The sequence below is a fragment of the Kogia breviceps genome, chromosome 2 (assembly GCF_026419965.1).
Source record: "Kogia breviceps isolate mKogBre1 chromosome 2, mKogBre1 haplotype 1, whole genome shotgun sequence".
In the NCBI taxonomy this organism is placed as follows: domain Eukaryota; kingdom Metazoa; phylum Chordata; class Mammalia; order Artiodactyla; family Physeteridae; genus Kogia; species Kogia breviceps.
Window position 1 is genome coordinate 1,011,873 of NC_081311.1, and position 24,529 is coordinate 1,036,401.

Sequence of the window (24,529 nt, forward strand, 5' to 3'; positions counted from 1 at the left end):
CGGGGGCGCGGGGGGGCGGGAAGGGCGGCGTTCTAGGGGTCGAGTGGACACTGCGGGAGTGAGAGCGGAAAAGTGGCGGCATCGCCGCTCTCCTGCTCTTTGTCCCTGAGCGTACCTGGACCTGCAGGAGGGGCCCAGGGCACGCCGGGGGGGAGGTGGGGGGAGCGGAAGAGGTGCATCTGCAGGGGGAGGTCGGAGGGCACCGCGTCCAGCAGAACGGAATCAGACCCGGTACCAACCTCATTTCCTGACTTGCTTGCAGTGATTTCTCTTTGCTTTGTTTCAGTTTCCCAGGCGAATGCATCGGTATTTTCTCATTACCTATCAGGTCAGTGGCAAAGGGAATCTTGGACACCACCTGGAAATGCAGCGAGCTGGTTTCAGGAATCCGGGAATACACAGCCGCTCACACCAAGGTGGCTTCGGGTGCAGCACACTCGTGTCCCCAACCCTTGGCCTGGGCTGGCCGGTGGTGCAGGGTGAGGCCAGAGCGCAGGACTCGGGGCAGGTGGACGGCTCCTCAGCGGCCCGGGGGTGCCAGCGCAACAGACGGAAACACACTTTCCAGGGGCCCCGCGCCTCTCGTACAGCCCTGTGTTAAATCACTAAGTCAAGCTAACACGCGAAGGCTCACACCTAATAAAATGGGGAAAGGAGAAAAAGCCTCGCCGTCGGAAAATCTGAATTATAGATTCATCAGCTTGGATCAATGACACAACAAAACTGACACAAACAAACTGAAAACGTGCAAGAAGTAACTCAGTGCTGGTTTTTCTGCTACAGAAAGACCACTGTGACTCCGAGTGAGAAGGAGGGGCTCCTGCACGCGTGCGGGCACGGCTGGAGCTTAGGTGCATCCCGCTAACTAGCCCCCTACCCCCATGCCCGGCGCCCAAGGCCAGGCAAGCTCCCATGCTCTCAGGGACCCTGCGAGCTCCCGATGGCTACCGTCCAGCGCCTCCTGCAGGATGCTTTCTCTACTCTCCACAGCAGCCGCCTCAGGTTTTACAGGGCGGAGGGGCCACGTCCAGGGGCAGAGGAAGACAGGGTAGTTCTGTCGTGGTTCTGGAAACTCTCCGTAAGAATTCACCGGCCACCTCAATTTATGTTGAAAACAACAAATTCCTTAAAACTTCTAGGTTGCAGCATTACACAAAATATGTTTAAATAGCGCTACAAATGCTAGCGAATTCCTCAGCTCTAGGGCCTGCGGACATCACACCTGGATTTCTGGTCGGCTGGGCCTGGTGTGTCTCGTCTGGATTTGCTCATCCACCTCCTCAAAGGGGCCCCCTCCTCCGTCTCCCGCCCGATTCCCCGTTCCCTGGTTCTCCATCTACCAGGTTTGCCTTTCCGGAACCTTCCTTTCCCCTCCTCCCTCCTTGGGCCACGACTGGACGTCTGGTTGGAGCCCTCCTGCGCCCTGACCTCCTCGGCTCCCACCTAGAGGCCCACAGCCCTGGGCTCCCAGGCCAGGCCCCGTGCTGCCGGCGGTGCCCGACACCCTGCTGCTGGGGGTACGTCCTCACTGCTCTGCTGGGGTGCCCGGGGCTTCCTGAGAACCTGTGACCTCTGCCACGTCCCACCCCAGCCATCCCGTGGCAGCCTTGTCCCGCCCCGGGGCCCTGGTACGATCCTGCCTTCAGCGCCAGAAACTGGGGGCTCTGCGCCCATGTAACAAGGACGCGAGTGGAAACACACCAGGGCCCTCGACCAGTGCTGCCCGCTGCTGCCCCCGCCCCCGAATGGACCAATGCTAGTGAATTCCTCATTCCTGCACTCGTATGTCTGTGTGGGTCAGGGCAGCACAGCTGCTGCAGGGACAGGGCGAGTGGGGGGCAGGTCCCGGGGAGGCGAGGGGGGATCAGTGCAGGGCTTATCTGTCCGGTCACCTCTAAGCGGGTTATCGGGGCGGGACCTGTCCGCCTGCGGCGTCAGCTCCACCCCAGCACCTGTCTGACTCTTAGAAGGACCTGGCGCCAGGGAAGCCTGGGAGGGAGGAGGGGGGACGGAGGGGGGCGGATGGGCGGGGGAGGGGGCGCAGGAACCACGTCCGACCTTTCCCCTGCTCTTCTCCCCCCGCGACGCTGCCAGGCTGCAGACGCAGCAGAATTGAAACTATCTGCTGGCTGCCTGGGACCCGGCACGCCGTCGTTCGTCGGGGCTCTCCTCAGCAGTGCTCCAACCCAGGGAAAAGAGCTAGTGCTAAAGCCACTAGGTGTACTTCTTCTTTTTTTTTTTTTTTCTGTACGCGGGCCTCTCACCGCTGTGGCCTCTCCCGTTGCGGAGCACAGGCTCCGGACGCGCAGGCCCAGCGGCCGTGGCTCACGGGCCCAGCCGCTCCGCGGCATGTGGGATCCTCCCGGACCGGGACACGAACCCGTGTCCCCTGCATCGGCAGGCGGACTCTCAACCACTGCGCCACCAGGGAAGCCCACTAGGTGTACTTCTTAAAGTCAGACATTTAATTTTATCTTTAAAACCTGGAAAAGTATATGATTTGGACTGAAACCCCAGCCATATTTTACTGTTATCGCAGAGTACAGAGGAGGAAGGACCTTGCACCCCGGGGAGGAGGCCAGGAGGACGGTGCCGTGGTAAAGGCTGCGAGCGGCTCGACCCCAAGTTTCTTGTTTTGTTTTGTTTTACTTTTTGGCCGTGCTCTGCGGCATGTGGCACCTCAGTTCCCTGACCAGGGATAGAACCCGGGCCCTCTACGCTGGAAGTGCAGAGTCTAAACCACTGGACGGCCAAGGAAGTCCCTTGACCCCGAGTTTTATATGTTGAGCGTCAAGCCGACGAGGGATATTCTTCAGGCCAATAAAATGGATTCAGATGTCACTGGCACAGCTGCCGGGTTTCGAGCATCGTGAAAAATGAAAATGCAAAAGGCTTTGTGAAAAGTGGGAGATGAGTCAGGAGGCTCAGGCCCCCTGCCCACGCGGGAGGACTCTTCCCTTCCCTTCCTCCTTTCAGGCTCCGGGGGGCGGGACGTGGGCGACCCCACAGAGCGCACGGGTGCAGCCCGAACGGCGGGGGGGCAGAGGATGCGGTGGGCATGCGGACGATGCTGAAACCCACAAACCCATGTCTTTGTTCGGACAGGCCTGTGATCTGACTGCTTTATTTCTGTGAGGCGGGACCCCAGAAGTCTTCCAAGAAACCGGTATTTTTAACTTTACTAGACATTTCCAAGCAGCTGACGCCCTGGCAGCAGCAGTGGCCAGGAGCCTGCTGCCTGAGGCCTCTGCTCTGCCGGCGCTCCCCGAGCGGTGCTGGCGGCTGTTTACACCCAGAGCTCCGGAGCAGCCGGGCTTCTTTTCTGAATTTACCGCCACTGGGGCTTCCTCACCCGTGAACCGCCTACCCTACGCTTTGCTCGTTTCTCTACTGCATTCTTTAAAAAATCTACTTGTGGTTTGGCTTTATATTTTAGATATTAATCTTTTGTTACAAACAAATGTCACAAATATTTCCCCCTATCTTTTGACTTTAATGATAGTATTTTAGGCCATGTAAAATATTTAAGTTTTAAGAAGTAAAAATTTCCTGCTGTGAGTTTCGGAGCTTCTAAATTTCCTATCTAACTTACGGGATGCTGTGCTACTCCAGGTAGATACAGACATTCGTCAATTTCCAGGCTGTAAAACACAGTGACCACCTTTCTCTGTAATATACAAGATACACACAACGGGATAAGCTGCTTCTTGCCCAGTATCACAGAAGTCGTTTCTAGCTGGAGGGACCCACATACAAACGACAGTTCGCGCCGGCAACGCCGCGCCCGTGGGCACTGCAGCCATGTGGCAGAAGCAACTCTAGCATTTGTGGATGGACGGACGGAGAAGCAAAATGTGCCCCATCCACACGATGGAATTATCAGTCAGCCTTAAAAAGGAAGGAAATTTCGACACAGGCTACGATACAGATGAACCTTGAAGACGTTAGGCTCAGTGAAATGAACCAGTCACAAAGGGACAAATGCCGTGTGATTCCACTCACAGGAGGTCCCCACAGGAGCCAAATACAGAGACAGAAAGTAGAGGGCGGGGCCGGGGGAGGGGGGCGAGGACTTGGTGTTTAACGGGGACAGAGTTTCCGTTTGGGAAGATGAGAAAGTTCTGGAGACAGATGTGGTGGTGGTTACACAGTGGGAATGTCCTAAATGCCTCTGAACTGTACATTTAACAACGGTCAAGATGGTATGTTTGATCATATGTTACGCGTATTTAAGCCCGAGTGACCTGCAGCAGCGCCCCGGCCGACAGCCACCATGGTCATAACGATGCTTAAATATAACCCTGGAGGGGGGAGGGGGGAGAAGGCGCACCAGTCTGCCCAGAGCCCCAGCTGCCCCCGGGGGCCGGTGGTCTCTCTCTGTGGTCTGGGGGGAGAGGAGGCGCCCTCGCCACCGTGAAGAGGCTGAGGGGGCCTGGGCAGAGGGGAAATCGCCCTCCCGCTGCAGGTCACGTGGTGTGTGGCCTGGACTGGGGACCGAGTCCAGCCTGGGAGCCCTGAGCCCGCCATCGTGAGCCCCTTCTGTCCACCCCTGATCAGCACCCAGGAAGCAGGAGCGGCTGGGGACCAGGCACAGGGACAGGAGGCCAGCATGATCGCGCGTGGCCGGCCCCAGAAGCCAGGGCCGGGCTGCCTGGGAGTCTGGCGGGACGGGAGTGCCCGTATAGTCCGGCCGGCGGGTGTCTGGAGCCCAGGAGCCCGTGCAGGTCGAGGCAGACGTTCACGAGGTCCCACCCCCGCTCTGAAGACACACAGACGGGGCCCCAGCAGGTAAGGGCAGAGGAAGCGGTGCGCAGGCTCTCCAGACCCAGCAGCCCCTTGTGTTCTTAAACACATTGAAACAGCCTTGTCCGGTCCAAGTTACCTTCTTGTTCAGAGTGAATTCATCTTCAGCCTTTCAGCCTAATTTATTTAGCTATTTTCTACTTTTTTTCTAGTCGATTATGTATCTATTATACTTGCACCAATATAGCCCTCTTTGTATAAATACACATAGAAACTACAATTGGGGTTGAAAGACAATGGGTTTTAATCACACAATAAGATATTAAATTCCAAAAAATATGTTCAGAGTCAGTGGTTTACAACTTTGTTTCCTGAAGCGAAAACGTTTCTCTCATATTCTTAGGAGAGTGTGGTATCTGAACAGGTGAACCAGGTGAACACCTGCATGTCACGTGCTGGCATGACGGCAGCTGCCTCACGGGAGCCCAGGCCCAGGAGGTCTCCTCCCAAGGGACCCCCGAGGGCGGCCGAGCAGGACACGCTGCGTCTGCGCCAGGCACGGCACACGCGAGTCCAGGACGGCGAAGCCCTGACCACTACACGCTGGGTATCAGCGTTCTTAAAGAAAAACAGTCAAAAAGTGAGCAAAGATACGCTTTAAAAAATCCTAACGAGTGACTAGAAATGAACATATCTGTCCAATTTGCTTGTGGACCATCGACTTAGAACCCATCGTGACACCAAACAGAAGGAGGGTGAATGCCAGCAACGATAGTTTTTAAAGTCAAGCAAAACGGCAAAACACAAAAACTGTAAATGGGGGCTTCCCTGGTGGCGCAGTGGTTAGGAACCCGCCTGCCAATGCAGGGGACACGGGTTTGAGTCCTGGTCCTGGAAGATCCCACGTGCTGCGGAGCAACTAAACCCACGTGCCACAACTACTGAAGCCCACATGCCTAGAGCCCACGTTCCACAACAAGAGAAGCCACTGTACCACAATGAAGAGCAGCCCCCGCTCGCCACAACTAGAGAGAGCCCACGTGCAGCAACGAAGACCCAACACAGCCAAAAATAAGTAATAAGTAAATAACTTTATAAAAACAAAAACAAACAAACTGCTGAAAATTAAACGAAAAGAGAAAAATTTTAAAGCAGCAAGAGAAAAAAGATGTATTACTTCTAAGGGAAAACCAGGAAGACCACTGACTTTTCGACAGACGACGGGGTCCACAAGACAATAAAGATATTTCTAAAGCAGTCACGATGCCTAAAGTCTAGGAGCCTATACAGTCTGCTAAAACAACCTTCAAAAATGAAGGGAAAATAAAGATGACCTTTTAAAATCCTGAAATAATTCATTACAATAAGACTCAATATAACACACAAGACAGGTCTTTAGGCCAACACTGTCACTCCAGATGGAAGCACGAAACTTCAAGAAGAAATAAAGAGCAGCAGAAGGGCGGCCACGTGAGGAAACATAAATAAGACAGTTTAAAGAGTGTCTCCTGGATCCACTGCACATATAAAAGCAAAACTCATGAAAACAGCGGCACCAAAGGCAGGAAGGAGGCAATGGAGCTGACCGTTCACTGGAGAGTGGACAGAAATGAACATACAACAGCTGTCCACATCCACGTGGACGAACCTGAAAGACATCGTGCTGAGGCCCCAAATGCCAGGTCACCAAGAATACACAAGGGATGATGCAACTTAGAAAAAGTGTGAAAGGAAGGCCCTGTAAACACGTATTGTGTAGGGATAGTAAGTGGTAAAGCTTTCAAGCAAAGCAGTGAAGGATGAACAAAAATCACGCCGGCCGGGGGGGCGGGGCAGGTGGACTCACGAGCACACCTGGCTCCACAAAGGCCTGATGCCGATTTTCCTCGAGCACGAGGTACAGGGCTCCGCATCCGCAGCGTTGGTACAGTGTGCTCGCTTGTAGGACACACGTTACAGCAGTAACAGCTCTTGCGATCGGATCCATGTTATCTCAGGGGCCAGAAGGATGGTATGGAAGGGATTTAAAGCATTGGCTGGCCTTCCCTGCTGGCTCAGGCCTGTATTTCCGTTACAGGTCTGGTAACTGCAGAAGGCTGCATTTAAAACCATCCTTTATTTTATTGTTTTAGCACTTACCCAGCTCCACAGGTAACTTTTTTTTCTTTTTTTTTTTTTTTTTTTTTTTGCAGGACGCGGGCCCCTCACCGCTATGGCCTCTCCCGTTGCGGAGCACAGGCCCTGGACGCACAGGCCCAGCGGCCATGGCTCACGGGCCCAGCCGCTCCACGGCATGTGGGATCTTCCCGGACCGGGGCACGAACCCGCGTCCCCTGCATCGGCAGGCGGACTCTCAACCACTGCGCCACCAGGGAAGCCCCACAGGTAACGTTTTGATAGGATTTCTTTCTAGAAGCAAAGTTTTCAAATGCCTTTAAAACAAAACATAACCTATGTAATTTAAAAGCAGAAAATCAAATGACCATCAAATTTCTTCATCTGTCTTCTCTTTAAGGGGGCAGCTGCAACGCAGACGTTTACCCCACGCTCTGCCCCCACCAGCAAATAGACTCCACGTCTCAGCATCTGGTCAGGCTCTTGGCCTCAGCACTGCAGACACTCGGGACCAGGCAGTTCTTTGTTGCGGGGACCGTCCCGTGCCCGGTGGGTGTTTAGCGGCACCCTGGCCTCACCCCACTGGATGCCCCCTTCCCCAAGCTGTGACAACCACAAGACCTCCAGATGATGCCAATGTCCGCTGGGGCACAATCGCCCTGGCTGAGAACAGTTACAGAAAGACGTCCAGGAGACAGAGTATCCGCTCTCCTTAGAGATGGATAATTTGCGCGCTAAGGCCTCTTTGAAGTCTCAAAGGCAGGAAACACGGTGAAGGGGTGTTTCTCCCGGTATTTGACCAGGGGTCACTTCTGTCACTTAATAGCTATTAATATCCCTTACGGGGTTTAGCAAAAGACATATCATAGATAGGTAGAAGACGTCCAAGGAACATTTACTAGTGAATGACAATGGACGATAAATAGTTCACATTAAACTCTGTCTTGCCCCTTTTGTTCGGCTGCTTTTGTTTTTCCACATTTCATCAGGGCTCCATCGTTATTAATGATCATTTTCTCTTTCTCAGTTGCTTTCAGGGATCACCAGTTAAAATCTGGTGTAAAAAGACTTCAAATGCCCTGGCTCATTCAGTGTTGCAGCCAAGGGGCGTGACGGCCCCTTCTCCCGGGCGTCCAGGTAGAGGCAGGACGCCTGTCCCCCTCCCCTGCTCCACCGAGGCTTCGCGGAGAGACTGGGGAATCCTTGGGGCCGAGGCGCTGTTTAATCGCCAGGGACAGTCTGGCGCCCCGCACGCCTGCCCCCGCAGCAGACACGGCCGCGTCTCACGGGGGAGGACCTCACAGCCCGGGAGGGACAGAGAAGCTCCGCCTGCCTTCTCTGTCACTGGGTGTGACGCTCCGTGCCCTGAGCAGCCCTGGGAGACCAATGGGGAGCAGAGTGGCCTAGAATGCAGGCTAACCTGTACCCACATCCTCAGCTTTCCTTTCCCCAAAACCGTTCCTCAGACACACAGCCCCCTGCAGACCCCATCAGCAAATGATGCTCCGGCTAGAGGGCGGGGCGGTCTCGCGTCTCGTTTTCCTTGGAAGGTGAAAAAATTAAAATTCAACATCACACTGACCAGAGTCCCCAAGATGTGAAAGGAGAAAATACAGTTTCACAGACCAGAATTGAGAGCTCTAGTAAGTATTCATTTAAACTAAGTTTAACTTTTTGACTGGCAGCCCCAAAGGAAAATCGGATTAGACAATTCTCTTTCCCTTTACTGTCTTGGTTTTTCCTATTATTTAAAGTTTTTAAAAAGTAAACTTGGGGAATTAAACTTTCCTTGGTAAACACAAAGGCAAATTAATTAAACATTGTTACTTCAACGTATTGGTTTTGGTTTAGTCCCCTTTTAATTTTGCTAATCCAAAACTAGCCAAGGAGGACAGCGTCTGCTTTTCTAAGATTCTTCAACAGGATGTGCAGGCAGCCACGTACCCTGGACCTTCCAGCACAACTTCCTCAAAGCCAAGGACGTTCCAGCCCACTTGTTTGTCTATTTGTTTGTTGGTTTGGCGGGGGGGCATGTTAGCCAACGATGAACCTGAAAGTGTACAGGGGATTTTTCCACCTTATATAATAATACATTAAAATATTCTTGTGCACACTTTTAAGTGATACATTCCCCAATACTCTCAGTAAACCACTGATTATTTCATTTCACTGACTTTCGACTGAACGCCACGCGTTTATATACTGGACTGGAGTTGCTTCTGCCTAAGGAGGCACATACACTGATGTACCTTTTTAAACCCTCTCCCCCTGCTAGCAAGCTTACACATCTAAGACATTGAGAGGGGGGAGAATATGAACACTGGCTTTGTTTTAATTAGGCTCTTTGGAAAGTTTAAGCCTTTCAATAAGCCCATCATTACTTAAAATTTCTAATGAATGTTTCAGCTCTTTAGCAAATTGATCTAATTTTAATGATATAACTGGTTATAAATCACATGCAAAATTATATCCTAGACAACATTAAGCAGCTGGCTTTGACTGGCAAAATCAAAGAATCCCCAAATCTGAGACCATGTATTTATTTTAGAATAAAGAATAGCGCTTATGAGAGCACCAGCCCTAGTTTATTTGTATCCTCTGAGAAGCAATTACTCTCCAGAACTGAGTGCAGTTTTGCTAAGACGGCCATGGACCAGAAGCATGAAACTGCCCTCGACGCATCAGCCCAGGACCCCATGAAGAGCGGAGCCTCCCCAAGCCTCCCCGACACACACTCAGAGACGCCTGGGGCCGCCCGGGTCACGCCGGCGGGGACCAGGTGGAAGCACAGAAGGCACAGCTGCGTGTCACACTGCCGCTGGCAGACGCGCTGGCTGGAGCTGAGGACGCCGCTCTAGGCAACCGGGGGCCGACCCCGTGGGTCCAGGAAGGCCCGGGAGCTCCAGGGAGACAGCTCCCGGGGGTGTCCCCACCCTGCCGGAGACCCCCACTGTCGACAGAAACTAGCTGCCTCCCTGCAGAGCCTGAAGAGGCACGGATGGCGCACGGGGATTTTCTCTTACTGTTACACAGACGAAATACTCACTTCTTTAAACATACTTTTAAAGCCAGTAAGCAATAGTTCAGGCAAGTGAAGGGCCTCTGCGCCTCTACTCTGCCATTTCACGGGGGCTGCAGTGACCGCAGCAGGAAGGGGGTCACCCTTGGACCCCTCTGTTCCTCCCACGCCGTCCGTCGCACCTGAGTCCCCCGGCTCTCCAGCGTGGACGATTGCGGCCGCCTAACTGGCCACCCTGCGGCACGCTCACCCCTCCTTTCAGTGATCTTAAAGCCCCGTCCCTCCCTTCAGACCGTCTGGGACTTCCTGTCTCTTTCGTGATGAAATTCAAACTAGCGATCGCACCTACCAGCTCTGGTCCACTGCCTCGGCAGGCACCTCCTGCCCCTTCCCTCCTCTGTTCCACCACACGGCCTCCCTGCCGCCCCTCCCGTCCCCACGGCCACGGCCACGGCCACCGCACGGCCCCTGCACGTGCTTTCCCCTCCGCTCAGCAGGCACTCGTGTTAAAGGCATGTCTGAAATTCACGTCGTGAGGTTTCCTAAAGGTTAAGAAGCTGGCACAGAAGGACTGGGCGCCGAGGCACAGGGGCCAGGAGAGCAGGCTGGCCTCACGCCGCCGCATGGGGCTCCAGGGCTGGGGGGCGCCGGCTGACCTGTGGCTGCTGGGAGGGGCGGGTGAAGGGGGTAGGCAGCTTGGCCCCAGTCCTAGAAGTGGGAGTACTAGGAGACGCCCGGCATCGGAGTGGCAGGAATGTGGCTGGATGGCACAGAGCTTGCTTTGGGGTTTCCGATTTTCCCAAAAAGGAAGAATGACTCACTATTTACCAGGAACCAGTGCAGTTACACACCGGCCCTCGGGAGCAAAGCCGCTGGTTTAATTCACGGACAGTATTTCTATTTTTTTGTTTTTGTTTTTTGGGTTTTTTTTTTTGTTGTTGTTGTTGTTGTTTAACATCTTTATTGGAGTATAATTGCTTTACAATGGTGTGTTAGTTTCTGCTTTACAACAAAGTGAATCAGTTATACATATACATATGTCCCCATATCTCTTCCCTCTTGTGTCTCCCTCCCTCCCACCCTCCCTATCCCACACCTCTAGGTGGTCACAGAGCACCGAGCTGATCTCCCTGTCATACGCGGCTGCTTCCCACTAGCTCTCCACCCTACGTTTGGTAGCGTATATATGTCCACGCCACTCTCTCACTTCGTCCCAGCTTACTCTCCCCCCTCCCCGTATCCTCAAGGCCATGCTCTAGTAGGTCTGTGTCTTTATTCCCATCTTACCCCTAGGCTCTTCAGTACAGTATTTCTGACCCTTCAGGCAGCTTCACGTGAGGGAGTCAGAGATGGAACCGGCTGCAAAAGCCGCGTGGCCCATCCAGCAGAGGCGCTGTGGTGCCAGCGTGCTCTGCGGGGCTACATGTCCTAAACTATAACCATACAGGTGCCTTTGGTACCTGCAGCCACCGCACCTCCGAGCCGGCTTTGAAAACCCCAATACACGCTTCTGCTCTAAAGTCGACATTCAGTGGGGTGGGGTGTGGCCAGGCAGCCAAAGAACAGGCACTCGGGCCTTTGAGGGAGGTGATGATGACCTCCTAACCTGGGAAAAGAAACATGCAACTCACTTGTGACAGCCGATCCCAGAAGGAAGCACTGTGGTCCTGTTAGAGCGGAGGTCCAGCCAGGTGAGGTTTGGCAGAGCCACTGAGAGAAGTGTTTAGGAATCGTGCAGAGGGCGCTTTGCTGAAGGTGCGATTGCCGCCAGGGGGAGAAAAAAGGAAAGTTTTTGTCAACCAATTAAATTTTAAAACATGCCACATCCTCAGAGCATTTCCACTAGTGACTGCAATCATACACACCAAGTTAAAAGAAAACCCATAACATTTATCCTTAAATCGTTTAAACGGGAGACACGAGCGTCAGAAAAACGAGGCCAGGCCTCACCGCGCGGCTGCTAGAGTGGCTTCGCGGCCTGGAGACGCGGCGCCTCGCCCGGCTGGCAGGTCAGATGCCACCACTGCGCACATCACACCTCTCCCATCAACTATCCTTTAACATGCAACTTCATCCCCAAGTGTGTCTGAATCCTATTCTCCCTCCTGGGCCCACGCTGCCCAGAGAACGAGGGCAGGAGCCACGTGCGGGCCTTGGTTCTCATGCAAGGACACACACGCTGAGTTAGCTCTGGCATCCTCTGTGGTAGCAACAGCCGCACAAAAACAGCCAGCAACCATCACGTCAGGAAGTCTGGTACCACAGCCAGTGGGCCCTTAGGTGGGATCGTAAATGACATAGGACGGTATGGAAGGGGAGAGGACAAGGCACACGCACACTGACCCTCGCCCCGCGATATGTACAAGTACGATTTTACAGTCACAGTGTGGCAGGATTGTGGGTGACACAGAAATCCCTTCTCTAATGCTGTTGATACACGTTGCATAGATTTCCATGATCACACATACTATACGCACGTATGTATTTATGTGTCTCTATTTACCAGGGCAGCAGAGTGTAGACGTTAAGGGCACTGGTCTGGAAGCCAGGCTGCCTGGGTTCAAATCTAGGTTTTGAAAACCTGTAAGCTGTGTGACCTAGAGCAAGTTCCGGAACCTCTCTGTGCTCCGGCGGCCTGGCACGTGCCAGGCGCAGCAAGCGAGCAGCGCCTGGCACACAGGAGCGCAGGTGAGCACCAGCTGTCACGACCGCGTTGCTCTATTAAAGCCCATGGAGCCCAGCTCGCGGCACCAGCAGGCGGCTCCTCCTCCACCAGTTTCTCAGCTCCCAGCTCTGCTGCCAACACCACCTTCCAAGTCCCTTCAAGTCTACGGCAGAAACTTGAGAAACACTGGCTGGAAACCACACTCCACAAATACGCTGAAAACACAGTCCCTAAGCAGCTAAGACGCGGCACCATCACTCCCTGCTGGCGGCGGGCGCAGCCTCTGGGGAGTGAGTGGAGACTGGACACCGTGCGTGGACGCCTGCGCGCCGGGCCACTCTTGGCCTGGCCGCCAGGTCAGCTTTAGGCTCTTGCTCTCTCGGGCTCAGCGCTGAAGCCACAGATCCTGGTAAACACCAGAAAAGGAAATCTCAGAAAGACAAGCTAGCATTCGCCTTCGCCCCACAGGGGCCGGTTCGACTGCATTGCACGAGCCCATCCTCCCTCCTCGGTTCTGCGAGGCCGTGTGAAGACGGGGGTCTGTGTTCCCCGATCATAAGGGTGTCTGGAAGCGATACTGGTGGCTCCAGAGAGTGTTGCTGTGGCTGCAAAATGCACCCGTAGCCCTAAAAGTCCACCACTCTGAGTGACCGCCTCACTCGGTGACTTGTTGCCGTGGGCGGAAAATGTATATTGATGTCTCTGCTTTCTGAGAAGCACAAATAGTTATAAAGTTTCTTCATGAAGCCTGAAGAAGGCTCTGGAATTTCCTCCTTTCTTTATGCATGACCCTGCTGGGTTCCTCGTTCGGAGCTGAGAGAGCATTTGCTTCATTAAAAGTGGTGCATTACAGGATTACCTCATGGAGGTCATGACCTCCATGACCTCCTCACTCATGGAGGTCAGTGCTAAGGAAAGAGACCGCAAGACCAGTGCTTGCCTGACGGGAAAAACGGGGTGCGTAACACAACGGGGGTTAATAAACTAAGCAGCTACTTAAAATCTAAGTACACGGCTTTTGTAAAAGCACTCAAAACCGTCAATCAACAGGGTAACAGTGCAATGCGTGGGTGTGTGTACCATGTTGAGGACACTGTGCCTTATACGCTTACCATTTAATTCTCCTAATAACCCATAAATAGATTCTCATTCCCATCTTCCAGGTGAGGACAAAATGAGGTTTAAGGAAATTGCATGACTGCTGGGCAGTGAGAGAACTGCTGGCGAGGGGCCCCGACCGTCTCCCCTCAAGGCTGTGTGATGGAACCTTGTTCTAGAAATCGCGGGAGGAGACAGACCCACTAGATCTCAAGCAGGCAAGGGCCGGACCTGGTGAAGGCACCAGGTAGAGTCAAGCCTGTGACATCTGCAAAGCTGTGGGTGACAGTTTTTACTGCACTTATTTTAGGGGGGTTGTGTTTTGATTAAGAGACCAAGGGTGTTTTCGGCAAGTTCCCCGCCCCCAAACCCAGGAGAGGACATCAGACTCTTCATCATCTGTGACATCAGAGGACATCAGAGCAGCACACAAAACCCCAAATTAACCCTCCTCTATCTCATTCTCGAATTTCTGTCTAAAAGAAAACTGCACGTAAGAAGATCCTTCAACCACGTCTATGTGGCACATACGTACCATGCCCCAGAGGTGCCCCACTCACTCTGAGGTTGAGAACTTTAAAGATCTCTCCTAAATGGTGAAGACCACTTTGACTCAAGTCTAAAATTGCTGAAGAAGAGAGGATGACCTCCTTGACACCCTCGTGAGCGTCCCTGGAGGGGGATGCAGGCTTGCTCCTAGCCTGACCAGAGCCACTCTCCGGATCAGCAGCCCCAAAGGCAACCCTGCAGGAGCTGCTTCCCTCCATCCGTCAGCCAGGAGGAAGCAATCTTCCGGGGACCACGGCTCATCCTCCCGGGTCTGGAGTCACCTGCAGACAGGGAGGGGAGATGCAGCAACAACTAGGTACGCGGGCACTCTCACTGGCTAGCTCATGGCAGATTTGTGTTTGCTTACAAAGACCACTGTTTCTAATAATCAGTATCATACACTTGACTTCTGTAAAACAAACTGGGCTGCAAGAAGGTTCAGATTAAAATGTTCTGCTCCTCCCTTTGCACTATGGAGTTCCAAGATTTAACTTTTAATTCCTGGAAAATGCAATGGCTATTTTAGGGATGAAAACAAGTCAGAAGATTTCAAAGCGCACAAGCTAATGTATCTCTTCCCCAAATGCAGTGGGGTTCCTAAGTTCGCACTTTCTTATTTGCCCCGCGGTTCTGTGGCATTTCCATTAATGTTCCGCTCCACGGAGAATCCTGACAGCTCAGGTTACCGCTTTGACTCAGCGCTCAGCGCTGGGTCTGGCTAGCACCCAAATTAGGCTGCGGGTGGGAACCGGTCCAACTAGAACCTTGAATTTTACTTGTTCAACAATAGTTTGCTCAACACAAAGTTTAACAACTGTATTTCACCAGAACCTCATTCGGTGAGGCACACGTCCGTGTTTAATTCCCAATTTATCCGGCAATAACAACCAACATTGGAATGTTTCAGGACTCAGAAGCCTTCGCTCATTGATACAAAACTCCTGGGAAACGTGTGTGCGCTACCTGCCTCCATTTTAGGGATGGGGAACACGAGGAACTGCCCAAAGGTCAAGCAATTAACGAGTGAGGGGGCGAACCCGCCGCAGGTGGCCTGCGCTCCCTGGAGACCCTGGGCCTCCCCTGGGGTCCTTTTCTGTGAATAAGGGGGAGAAAGGCTTCAACCTCCCGCAAACCTCTGAACAGGGAGAAGGCCTCAGAACCCAGAGCCTAAAAGCGGGCGGGGCGGGGTCCGTGGGGTCGGGGAGGCGGCTCTGGGTCCAGACGCCCTCCTCGGTTTCTCCACCGCGCCGGGCCTTCCTCGGGACCCCGCAGCTCCGCGCCCCGCAAGCCCGCGGTGCTCCCAGCCTCTCGGGATGCGCCCCCGCTCCCGGCCCGCCCCCCGCCCCCCATCACCCGATGCCCCAGCCTCTCTCGAGGTGCCCCCGACCCCGACCCCGGGCCCGCAGCCCCGCCTCACCCTCGGCACCCGCCAGCCCACCCGCACGCCCCGGGCGCCGAGTGCAGCAGTCCAACAGTGGAAGCTGGCGGCCCCACGCGGTCGCTATGGAGACGCCCAGCCTTACGGAGGCCCGCAGGCGCCAAGCCGCGCGGAAGGCGCGCAGTCGCGGGGCGCGCGGGGCGTCTGGTGCGCCTGCGCACGCGGCACTCATCCAGACTCCAGCGGTCCGCCGGCAGCCGCATCGCTGGCCTGCTGCCCGCGACTTCCTCTGCCGGGCAGTCGGTGACACACACAGAGGTGGAGCGTTCCGGACAAAGGGGGCATGTGTGCCGAAGCCCGGAGTGTCGTGATGCGCGAGCGTGCGCCTCTGCGGAGCGGGCGGCGGGGCACCTGCCGGTGGGCTCTTCGGGGGACCGCAGCTTACACACGGGAAGGCTCGCATTTCAAGTTGACCATCTGGTGTCAAGAACTTGAAAGTCCTTCCCGTTTTATACCTTCCCGTCTCCAGCTATTAGACCTACGTCCTCACAGGATGGCTGTCCCGGTTGCAGTGGTCACTCGAACGCCCATCACCCGGGAGGAGAAGGAAGCCCCCAGTAACTGCCTCTGAGATCTGGCCGGAATCGCTTCGGCTACCTAGACCAATCAGCAGAAAGGAAATGAGACCACCACAGGGCTCGGACCAATCAGGATTTCTCTGTGGGTCTGGAACCGCCCCCCCCCCCCCCCCCCCACACACACACACACTTCTCAAGCACTCAGGTAGAGGGTCTGCACACCTCTTATCAGTCAGGCGGCGAGCCACCCGAGGATGACGTCATTAAGGGATTTGACCTTTGCCATTGCGGAGGCTGGTTGGACAATCTCTGAAGGCTGCTGCCCTCCGCCTGATGCTGCAGCTTGAAGTGTGCAGGGCAGGTATTCAGGAAGGGAAGGTCGAGGTAAAGCGGTGACCAGCGAGCCCAAGCTGGAACCCACGAGGATGGATGGATCACGTGGCACCGATGGTCACAGAACTACACACACACCCAGCCCAGGAGTTGGAGAAGCTAAAAGACTCGGGGAGACAGACTAGCTGCACGCCTGCCCCCCACCAGTGAGGTGAGCTGGCAGAGAAAGGACATTGTGTGCGAGCTGCAGCCACACCTGGGCCCCTGCCCTGGCCGTCCAAGTATACAATCATTACAGCTGCTACCTCACTGCTCCCCCTTACCCCCCAAATCTCATGCACAATGCCTCTTGGGGCCGAGTTAGGAAACCTGCAGGAGAGAGAATTCTGGAGAAGTAGTTCAGCCTAGCCACACTGACACATCACAAAGCCACCACAATACCTGAAAACAAATGGAGGTACTGTTAGAAGTGAGGAAAGGGGTGACTGGTCACTGAGCAGGCAACCAGAAGTGTCAGCTACAAGAGCCACTGAAGAGTTTCACTCTGATTTTAACATAAGGCCCGCCTTGTTGTAAAATGATCACTTTGGATTTCTGCTATGGTCATGGCAGGTGATGCCATTCAGAGCAACCCTTCCACGAACAAGGGAGTGAGGAATATGTTCTGCATGTATGTGCTGTATGTTGATACTAGACTTCATGCTATACATGTTCTCAGAAGAAAATATGGGTGCATTTTATTTTGTTCTTAGGCTAAGAAAGGATTTCTTAAACAGGGTATAAAAGTACTAACCATAAAAACAGATGTTAATAAATTCACTACATTAAAAGTACTCTTGTTTATCTAAAAGATACCATAAGGAAAAATTAAAAGTTGAGCCCCAAATGAGAGAAGATATCGGCAATTCTCATATCCAATAAAGATTAGTATCCACAATATATAATCCAATGAGGATTAATATGCAGAATACATAAAGAACTCCTATAATTCAATTTTTAAAAGATTAAGACAATAGTTACATTTAGATTAATAGGCAAGAGATATGAACCAACAACTCCCAGTAGAGAAAAAAAAATGGCCAATAAAGATATAAAAAGATGCTCTACTTTACCACCTAGCAGGGAAATACAGTTTTATCTTAAATGAGATATTGTTTTACCCTTGCTCAGTTGGCAAAAATGAAGAAGTCTGGGAACCCCTGTGTTCATGCCCGTAGCTCATTCTTCTGTCAGGGTGTCCATCAGAACTTGTGGCATCTGGGAGGGCAGCCTCTGCTCTCCTGTCAGGCTGGATTCCCAAGTGCAGTGACCCCCACCGTTCCCTTCTGGAGTCTCAGAAACAGAGTTGCATCAGGACACTTGGGCAGAGACATTCACAGCAGCCTCACTCATTTTAGCAAAACCTGGGAAGGAACCCAAAGGCCAAGAAAGAGAAAGCCATGAAATGAACGAACAATAGCTACTCACAACAAGAATGAATCTTAGAAACAGCTTTTGACAGAAAAAGCAAATTCCAGGAGACTTCATAGAGTATGAAATGCTTTTCATACAAGCAAAACTAAATGATAAGCTGCAAATGTGAATGATAAGATTCTAAAACAAAAAATCAAGAGACGAGTTGGCCCATAATATAAGCCGGGGGAAGCAGGAGATGGGGTGAACCTGGTGGGTGTTATGGGGTGAACTGTGTCCCTCAAATCCAATCCCTGACCCCCAGTACCTCAGAATGTGACTTATTTGGAGATAGGGTCTTTAAAGAGGTGACTAATGTTAAATGGGGTCATTGAGTGGCCCTTATCCAGTGTGACTGGTGTCTTTATAAGAAGAGGAAATTAGGACACAGACACACAGAGGGATGACCTCGTGAGGACACAGGGAGAAGACGACTGTCTGCAAAGCCAAGGAGAGAGGCCTCAGGAGAAGCCAGTCCTTCTGACTCCTTGATGTTAGACTTCCAGCCTCAGACTGTGAGAAAATAAATTTCTGTTATTTAACTGCCTGGTCTGCAGGTTTTGTTACCAGAGCCCCAGGAACTAATGCAGTGGAGGTCCAAGGACAGGTGGTCCCTCAGTCCAGGCTGGGGCAGAGGGTGGGGTTGCTGGTGAGTTGGGTAGCCTCTAAGGGCTATTTCATTGTTACACTTCTGAACATTTATACTTTTTTAAAGGTTTTTCTTTTTTTGTTTTTCTCCCCGCGTGGCTTGCGGGACCTTAGTTCCCTGACCAGGGATCGAACCCAGACCCTCGGCAGTGGACACTCATAGTCATAACCACTGGACCGCCAGGGCGTTCCCAGAACGTTTATATTTTGCGTGTGTCCCTTTGTCTGCATCCTGCTACACGGCAAAAGAAGGGTTGCGGCGGGGGCGGGCGCAGCACCAAGCATCTGCTGCCTGTCTACTGGGTCGGGGGGCGGTCCTAACACCCGTTCCTGCTCAAGCCTGAGCCTGGGGGTCGCTCTTGGATGGCAGCAGGGCCGTTCCCACACTCCACCTGCGAACTTGGGCAGTTACTTGCCTCCCAGGCCTTCTTTCCTTCATCTGTGAACTGGGATGGTCACGAGAGGTGTTTTGTAGGGTGGCTTTTATACCCGGAGTCTCACCCAGACCTGATTCAATGGTGGGATTTGGGACTTCTGAGCTGAAAATATTTAGATGAGATTTTGGACTTAAGAGTTGCAGCTCTAACGGTGAGACTTTTGGGGATGCTGGGATGCGGTGAATGTATTCTGCACATGGAATGGGCTTAGATTTGGGGGGACCAGATGGTGGACTGTAGTGGGTTTAATGGTGGCCCCCCAAAAGATATGTCCACCCAGAACCTGTGAATGTGACCTTACCTGGAAAGAGGGTAATTAAGTTAAAGAAATCAAGAAGGTATCATCCTGCATTAAGGTAAGTCCTAAATCCTATGACAAATGTCCTGATAAAGGAGAAAAGGGGAGAACACACAGATGAAAAGACGATGTGATGATGGAGGCAGAGCTTGGGGTGATGCCTCTGCAGGCCGAGTGATGCCAAGGACTTCCTGGAGCCACCAGAAGCTGGGAGACGCGTCTCAGGACCTCCAGAAGGGACCCCCCCTGCTGGCACCTTGATTTCAGACTCCTGGCCTCCAGAATGGGGAGAAAACACACTTCTGTTGTTTTCACCCCCGGGTCTGTGGTCCTTTGTCATAGCAGCCCTGGGAACTGACACACTAGGAGCCTCATGGAGTTAAGCGGCGAGTTTGTGCTTCAGTCCTGGTACCATGACAACAGAGAGGAAGGATTCCTTCCCAGCCGCCATGGGGCTCCTCTTCTCCACTGTGCATTTTCCTCTCCCCATTCATGCTGTCTGGAGTCATCAGAAGCCGGGCAGCCCCATGACCTCGAGAATCAATACCATCACCAAGCAACCCAGCCCCCCAGCACTTAGTTCCCCACGTCCTTGCTTCCACGTGTACTTTGTCCCATGTCCCACCACGGCTAAGTCGGATGGCACCACAGCCAGGGATGACTTGGTTTTCCATTTCCTGATGAGAAGGGGACTCATGGTTTCCCTGCATAAGTGAGCAACTCAGGATAGGAATACCATTTGAGCTCGTTTCCTGTTTCCTGGGGCCAGTTCTGGTATATTTCCCAGCAGGAAACAGCACATTCAAATTGGGCAACCTGAGGGGAGTTAAAAAACAGGACTATTTACAAAGGTGCAGGCAGTGTGTTAATTTCAGAATGATGCCATTGGACAAAGTTCGCATGAAAACTGGAGACTCTGCCAAGCATCACAGCCTCTCAGGAAGCTTGGCTTTTTGGATGAATTATGCGCTGATGCACGTTTGTGCTTGGGTCTCAGGGCTTGAGCCTTGAATACAAATCAGACCCCTGCTGTTCTGCACATGCCCGAAGCAGGCACTCGCTGTCCCCCAGAGACTGGCCACTTTCAGCCCTCGCACACACTCATTTCAATCTCAGGGACAGTGTCATCACAGCTCCTGGGCCCCAGGCCTTCACAAGGTCACTTGCTCGGACCCCTGCCGACTGCCCCAGCTGCAGCAGTCCTGTGATCACGCACTGCCCAAAATCCTGTGTGGGCGCTCCCATGTGCTGGGTGTTGTGGACACGTTTACCTGATTACTGAGTCACTGACAGTCCCCTGTCACTGGCACAGGATGGAGAAGTCCCTGTCCTCACCCTGCTGAAGTTCCTGATCGTTGTGGGCACCCCTGGGCACAGGGACACTTTGCCTGCATCACTGCGCCCTCCCTGTTCACAGGTAAGTCCGTCCCAGGCCCCTAGAACTTCACAGTGGGCCTCGGTGACTTCACAGTGGGCCTCGGTGGCGTGCGGCAGCCTGGCCTGCTCTCGGGTGAGGCAGCTCCCGACCTTTGCTCTGTCTCCTGCTCAGTCTGCACCCCTTGCTCTCAGCCTGCCTGGGGCGACACTCTGCCTCGCCCCCCCACCTTCAGAGACATTCCTTCACTCACTGCTGCCCCGGAAGGATGGCTGCAGAGCCCCTCCTCTGTGCCGGCGCTGAGCTGGGTGCCTTCAACATGCTGACTGGGACAGGGCAATGGTAGGGGGGAGCCATGCTCCGAGAGCGGCTGTAGCTCAACACAAGGAGGCTGAGCCCAGCCTGGGAGCCCAGAGCCCAGGGAACTAGCCTCCCTGGAGTTTAGCTCAAGACTGGATGCACGGCAGGCGGTAGGCGGCCAGGTTGTGCTGCGGTAAATACACCTCCCAAACTTCGAGGGCTTCCCACAGTGGCTGCTTTCTCCCTTGTTCTGTGCATCCACTGCTGGCTGGAAGGTGGTCCCCAAGTGGTGGGGACCCCTTCTTAGCCAAGGGGGCATGCATGGCCAGTCTGGACACTGGCTCCTAAAGTGTGGCTCAGCAATGACACACATCACCTCTGCTCACATTTCATTGGTCAAGCAGGCCACAATGGTCAAGGGGCTCCACCGAATTTCAAAGGTGGGGCCGGGGACAAGCGTAGTTCTACCTCGGGCAGTAGACGGCAAGCGGGAACAGCCGAGACTGAGAGCCACAGCCTGGGGCGGGGGGCCGAGCCAGGAGAGGGGCTGCGAGGGCAGGACGGGCCCCGGGTGGCCGAAAGATGTCCACGGAGGGACGGGCGGTGGCGGGAGAGAACCGCAGGACCTGGTGCCTTGGCCTGCAAGCAGGGTGGGTGGTCCTCTGTCATGGCGGGGCAGGGGTGGGTGGTCCTCTGTCATGGCGGGGCAGGAGTGGGTGGTCCTCTGGCATGGCGGGGGAAGCGGTGGGTGGTCCTCTGTCATGGCGGGGCAGGGGTGGGTGGTCCTCTGTCATGGCGGGGAAGCGGTGGGTGGTCCTCTGGCATGGCGGGGCAGCGGAAGGCCCTTTCAGGACTTCCTGGGGGAGGAAGGAACCGCCAGCTCTGCGGGAAGAACCTAAGGACGCAAAGGCTTCCAAAAGTCGAAGACAAGTCCTAACAAAACAATTCTTCAGTGAAAAAGTATTAGGCGCAGGGAACTGGGCGGTACTGAGAGTCTTCTGGGCCGTTGGCTGTGCAGAGCGCTTTATCCGCGAGGTCTCTCCTGACCAATCGAATGTGGGGAGGCGCATCGAGGGCAAATCGCGCCTCGGACACCCCCCTCCATACGCTGCACAAGGTCCCCGGGCGGCCTGAGGCGCGGACCATCGCCAAGGGCTTCCGCTCGGGAACCGTGCCGGGCGGACTCCACTGAGGGCCGGACAGGAGACCCAACCAAGGGTACACCGAGAGCGCAGGCGCGTGTGCCCAGCGTCGCCGTGACCCCAGGCGCGCCGGTGCGTGCGTGTGCGCGCGCGCTCGCTGTCAGGCTCTGGGCCGGCCGACCGGAGAGTGGCTCGCGCACCGGGCCCGCCCCCGCCCCGCCACCTCCCTCCCTCCCTCGGCGGTGCAGCCGCATGGGGGGATCGGCGCCGGACCCGGGACCGCGGGGCTGCGCGTCCTGACACCGACCCGGCCTCGGCCCCCGCACAGCCGTTTCCCGCAGTCCCATCCCGGGTCTCGTGCGTGGTCTCGCCAAGGGTAGAGCCGCAGTATGAGGTTTAAGGCTCCCCCGGGTCGGGCGGCAGCAGTCCGCAAGCCACCTTTGTTCACAAAGGCCAAGGGGACCTCCTCCTCTCCTGTCTCTGCCGCCGCGTCGTTGTGCGCTGCATTGGCCCCTACTGAGGCGGGCGGTGGGTACCCGAAGCCGCTCGCCGCACCCCGCTCAGGCCCCGCCCCGTCTCCGCCCCCGGCGCTCACTCCGCCCGGACTCCTTCCCGCCGGCCCCGCCCCGGCCCCGCCCCCGCGCGCTAGCATTCGGCGGAGCCGCCCGGGCGGCGGGGACCCGCGAACGCCGAGCCTGGGGCGCAAGGCGATCGCTGCCAGTCTCTTCAGCTCCTGTTCCCCGCCCGGCGGGCGGGCCATGTCCCGGACTCTGGCCGCGGCGCGCACTCCGGTCCGGCCATGAGGAGCGGCGCCGAGCGCAGGGGCAGCAGCGTCGCGGCGCCCCCTGGCTCGCCGCCCCCCGGCCGCGCGCGCCCCGCCGGTCCCGACGCGCCCCCCGCCCCGCCGCCGCCCGCCGCCGGCCAGCCCCGGGCCAGGGACACGGGCGATGCCCGCGCGCAGCCGCGCCCCCTGTTTCCGTGGAGCAAGTGGAAGAAGAGGATGGGCTCGTCCATGTCGGCGGCCACCGCGCGGAGGCCGGTGTTTGACGACAAGGAGGACGGTGAGAACGGCCGCGGCGGAGACTCCGGGCCGCTCGCGGGGACAGCGTTGGGACCCGCGCCGTCTGGGGACTCCGCGCGCTCTCGCAGCGGGGCCGCGGCGGGAGGATTTCTGCGGGTCGGGGCACCAAGGCCTCCCGGTGGGAAGGCGTCAGGGGCGTCTCGGTTTCCGAGGAAACTCGCGAATGGTGCTTGCGGTGCCCACGCGTGTCTTCCGTGTCCAGTGGCGGCGCGACGGGCGGAGTAGGCCGGCCGGCCCTGCGGGGTGAGGGTCTGCGGTCGGTAGGCGCGAAGGCCCCCGCAGTAGGAAGGGCGCTGTGTTTGCATTTTCCTTTTCTGCGAGGTGTGAGCGCTCGGTTAACTCTGCACCTGAGGTATGCCGAGTTTGCGAAGGGAGACGCCTGCCCCACAGGTGGCGCGGGGGCCCGGCCCTCGGAGCTCTCAGTGTAGGTGACGGCGCCGCGTGGCTGCCGGCGTGCCCACCTTTGCACTCAGATGTGCGGTGGAGGCTTGCCTTTGTGCAAAGACCTGCCCTTTTGGGAACTAGTTTGCCCTCAGGTCCCCCTGCAGGTAAAGCTAGTGACCCGGAGGTGGGCGCTGGTGGAAAGCAGGAAAGACCTGCAGGCACGTCTCCTGGAGCCCTGCTGGACACCGGCCCTTTCACTTAGCACCCTCGGGAAAGGTGGCTGTGCAGTGTCCGCGCCTGGGGCACTGTGATACTTTCACAGGCAAACATACAGCTCTTCTCTGCAGATGTCATGCAGATAAGTTAAATGCTACAAGATGACACATTTGATGTTTTTTTGACATTTTCTTAAAATAGTCGAAGTATGCATTTTTCATTTGTAGGCAGCCTGCAGAAGTAGGATGGATCTTTTATAATTTTAGAGCACAGCTCAGCGAAAGAGCCCAAGCTATTTATTTCTGATACATAATTTAAGCATTATAGGAAATTACAATAATATAACTTCAGGCCAGTGTTGGAGAATGTGCAGGCCATGTGGGCAGTCCTCACAGGATGCGGAGCCTGTGGCTCGGGGTGGGGGGGGCGGGGGGGTGCTGGCTGGGCTCTGATGAGCCTGGCCCCGGTCATGGGGGGGGCATGGTGCCTGGACTTGCTGGAGGGGTATTCAGGACCAGCCACGCCCACTCAGTGTGTTCTGGGGAGACCTGTCTTCGTGTTCTGAACTTTGGAACACAGCTCACTGCTGGGAGTGTTTCATATGTTTATATATGTTTTTGTTATATGTTTTTGTTTTTTAGAGTAAATATTCAAAGTGAAGAAAGCTCAGAGTGGATTAGGCACTAATCAGGAAGCAGATTTGCATCTAGCTTCTGGA

General features: G+C 54.9%; 1 protein-coding gene and 1 long non-coding RNA gene across 3 annotated transcripts in view; one reads left to right on the plus strand and one right to left on the minus strand.

Annotated features, from left to right (window-relative positions):
- Positions 1-245: 245 nt before the first annotated feature.
- LOC131751340 (uncharacterized) lies at positions 246-15,682 on the minus strand. Of its 2 annotated transcripts, none has more exons than XR_009334152.2 (4): positions 15,607-15,682; positions 14,176-14,470; positions 11,509-11,626; positions 246-358 (listed from the first exon to the last, which is right to left on the minus strand). It is a non-coding gene; the product is annotated as an uncharacterized lncRNA (long non-coding RNA). The 2 variants fall into 2 exon arrangements; XR_010838723.1 differs by lacking the exon at positions 246-358 and adding an exon at positions 5,607-8,908.
- Positions 15,683-22,782: 7,100 nt separating this feature from the next.
- The window catches only part of STK32C (serine/threonine kinase 32C), an 81,773-nt gene continuing 80,026 nt past the window's right edge, over positions 22,783-24,529 (plus strand). Inside the window, exon 1 of the mRNA XM_059054987.2 lies at positions 22,783-23,191. Coding sequence (XP_058910970.1) covers positions 22,930-23,191 — 262 coding nt within the window. The 5' untranslated portion in view covers positions 22,783-22,929. The remainder of the gene's footprint in view (positions 23,192-24,529) is intronic.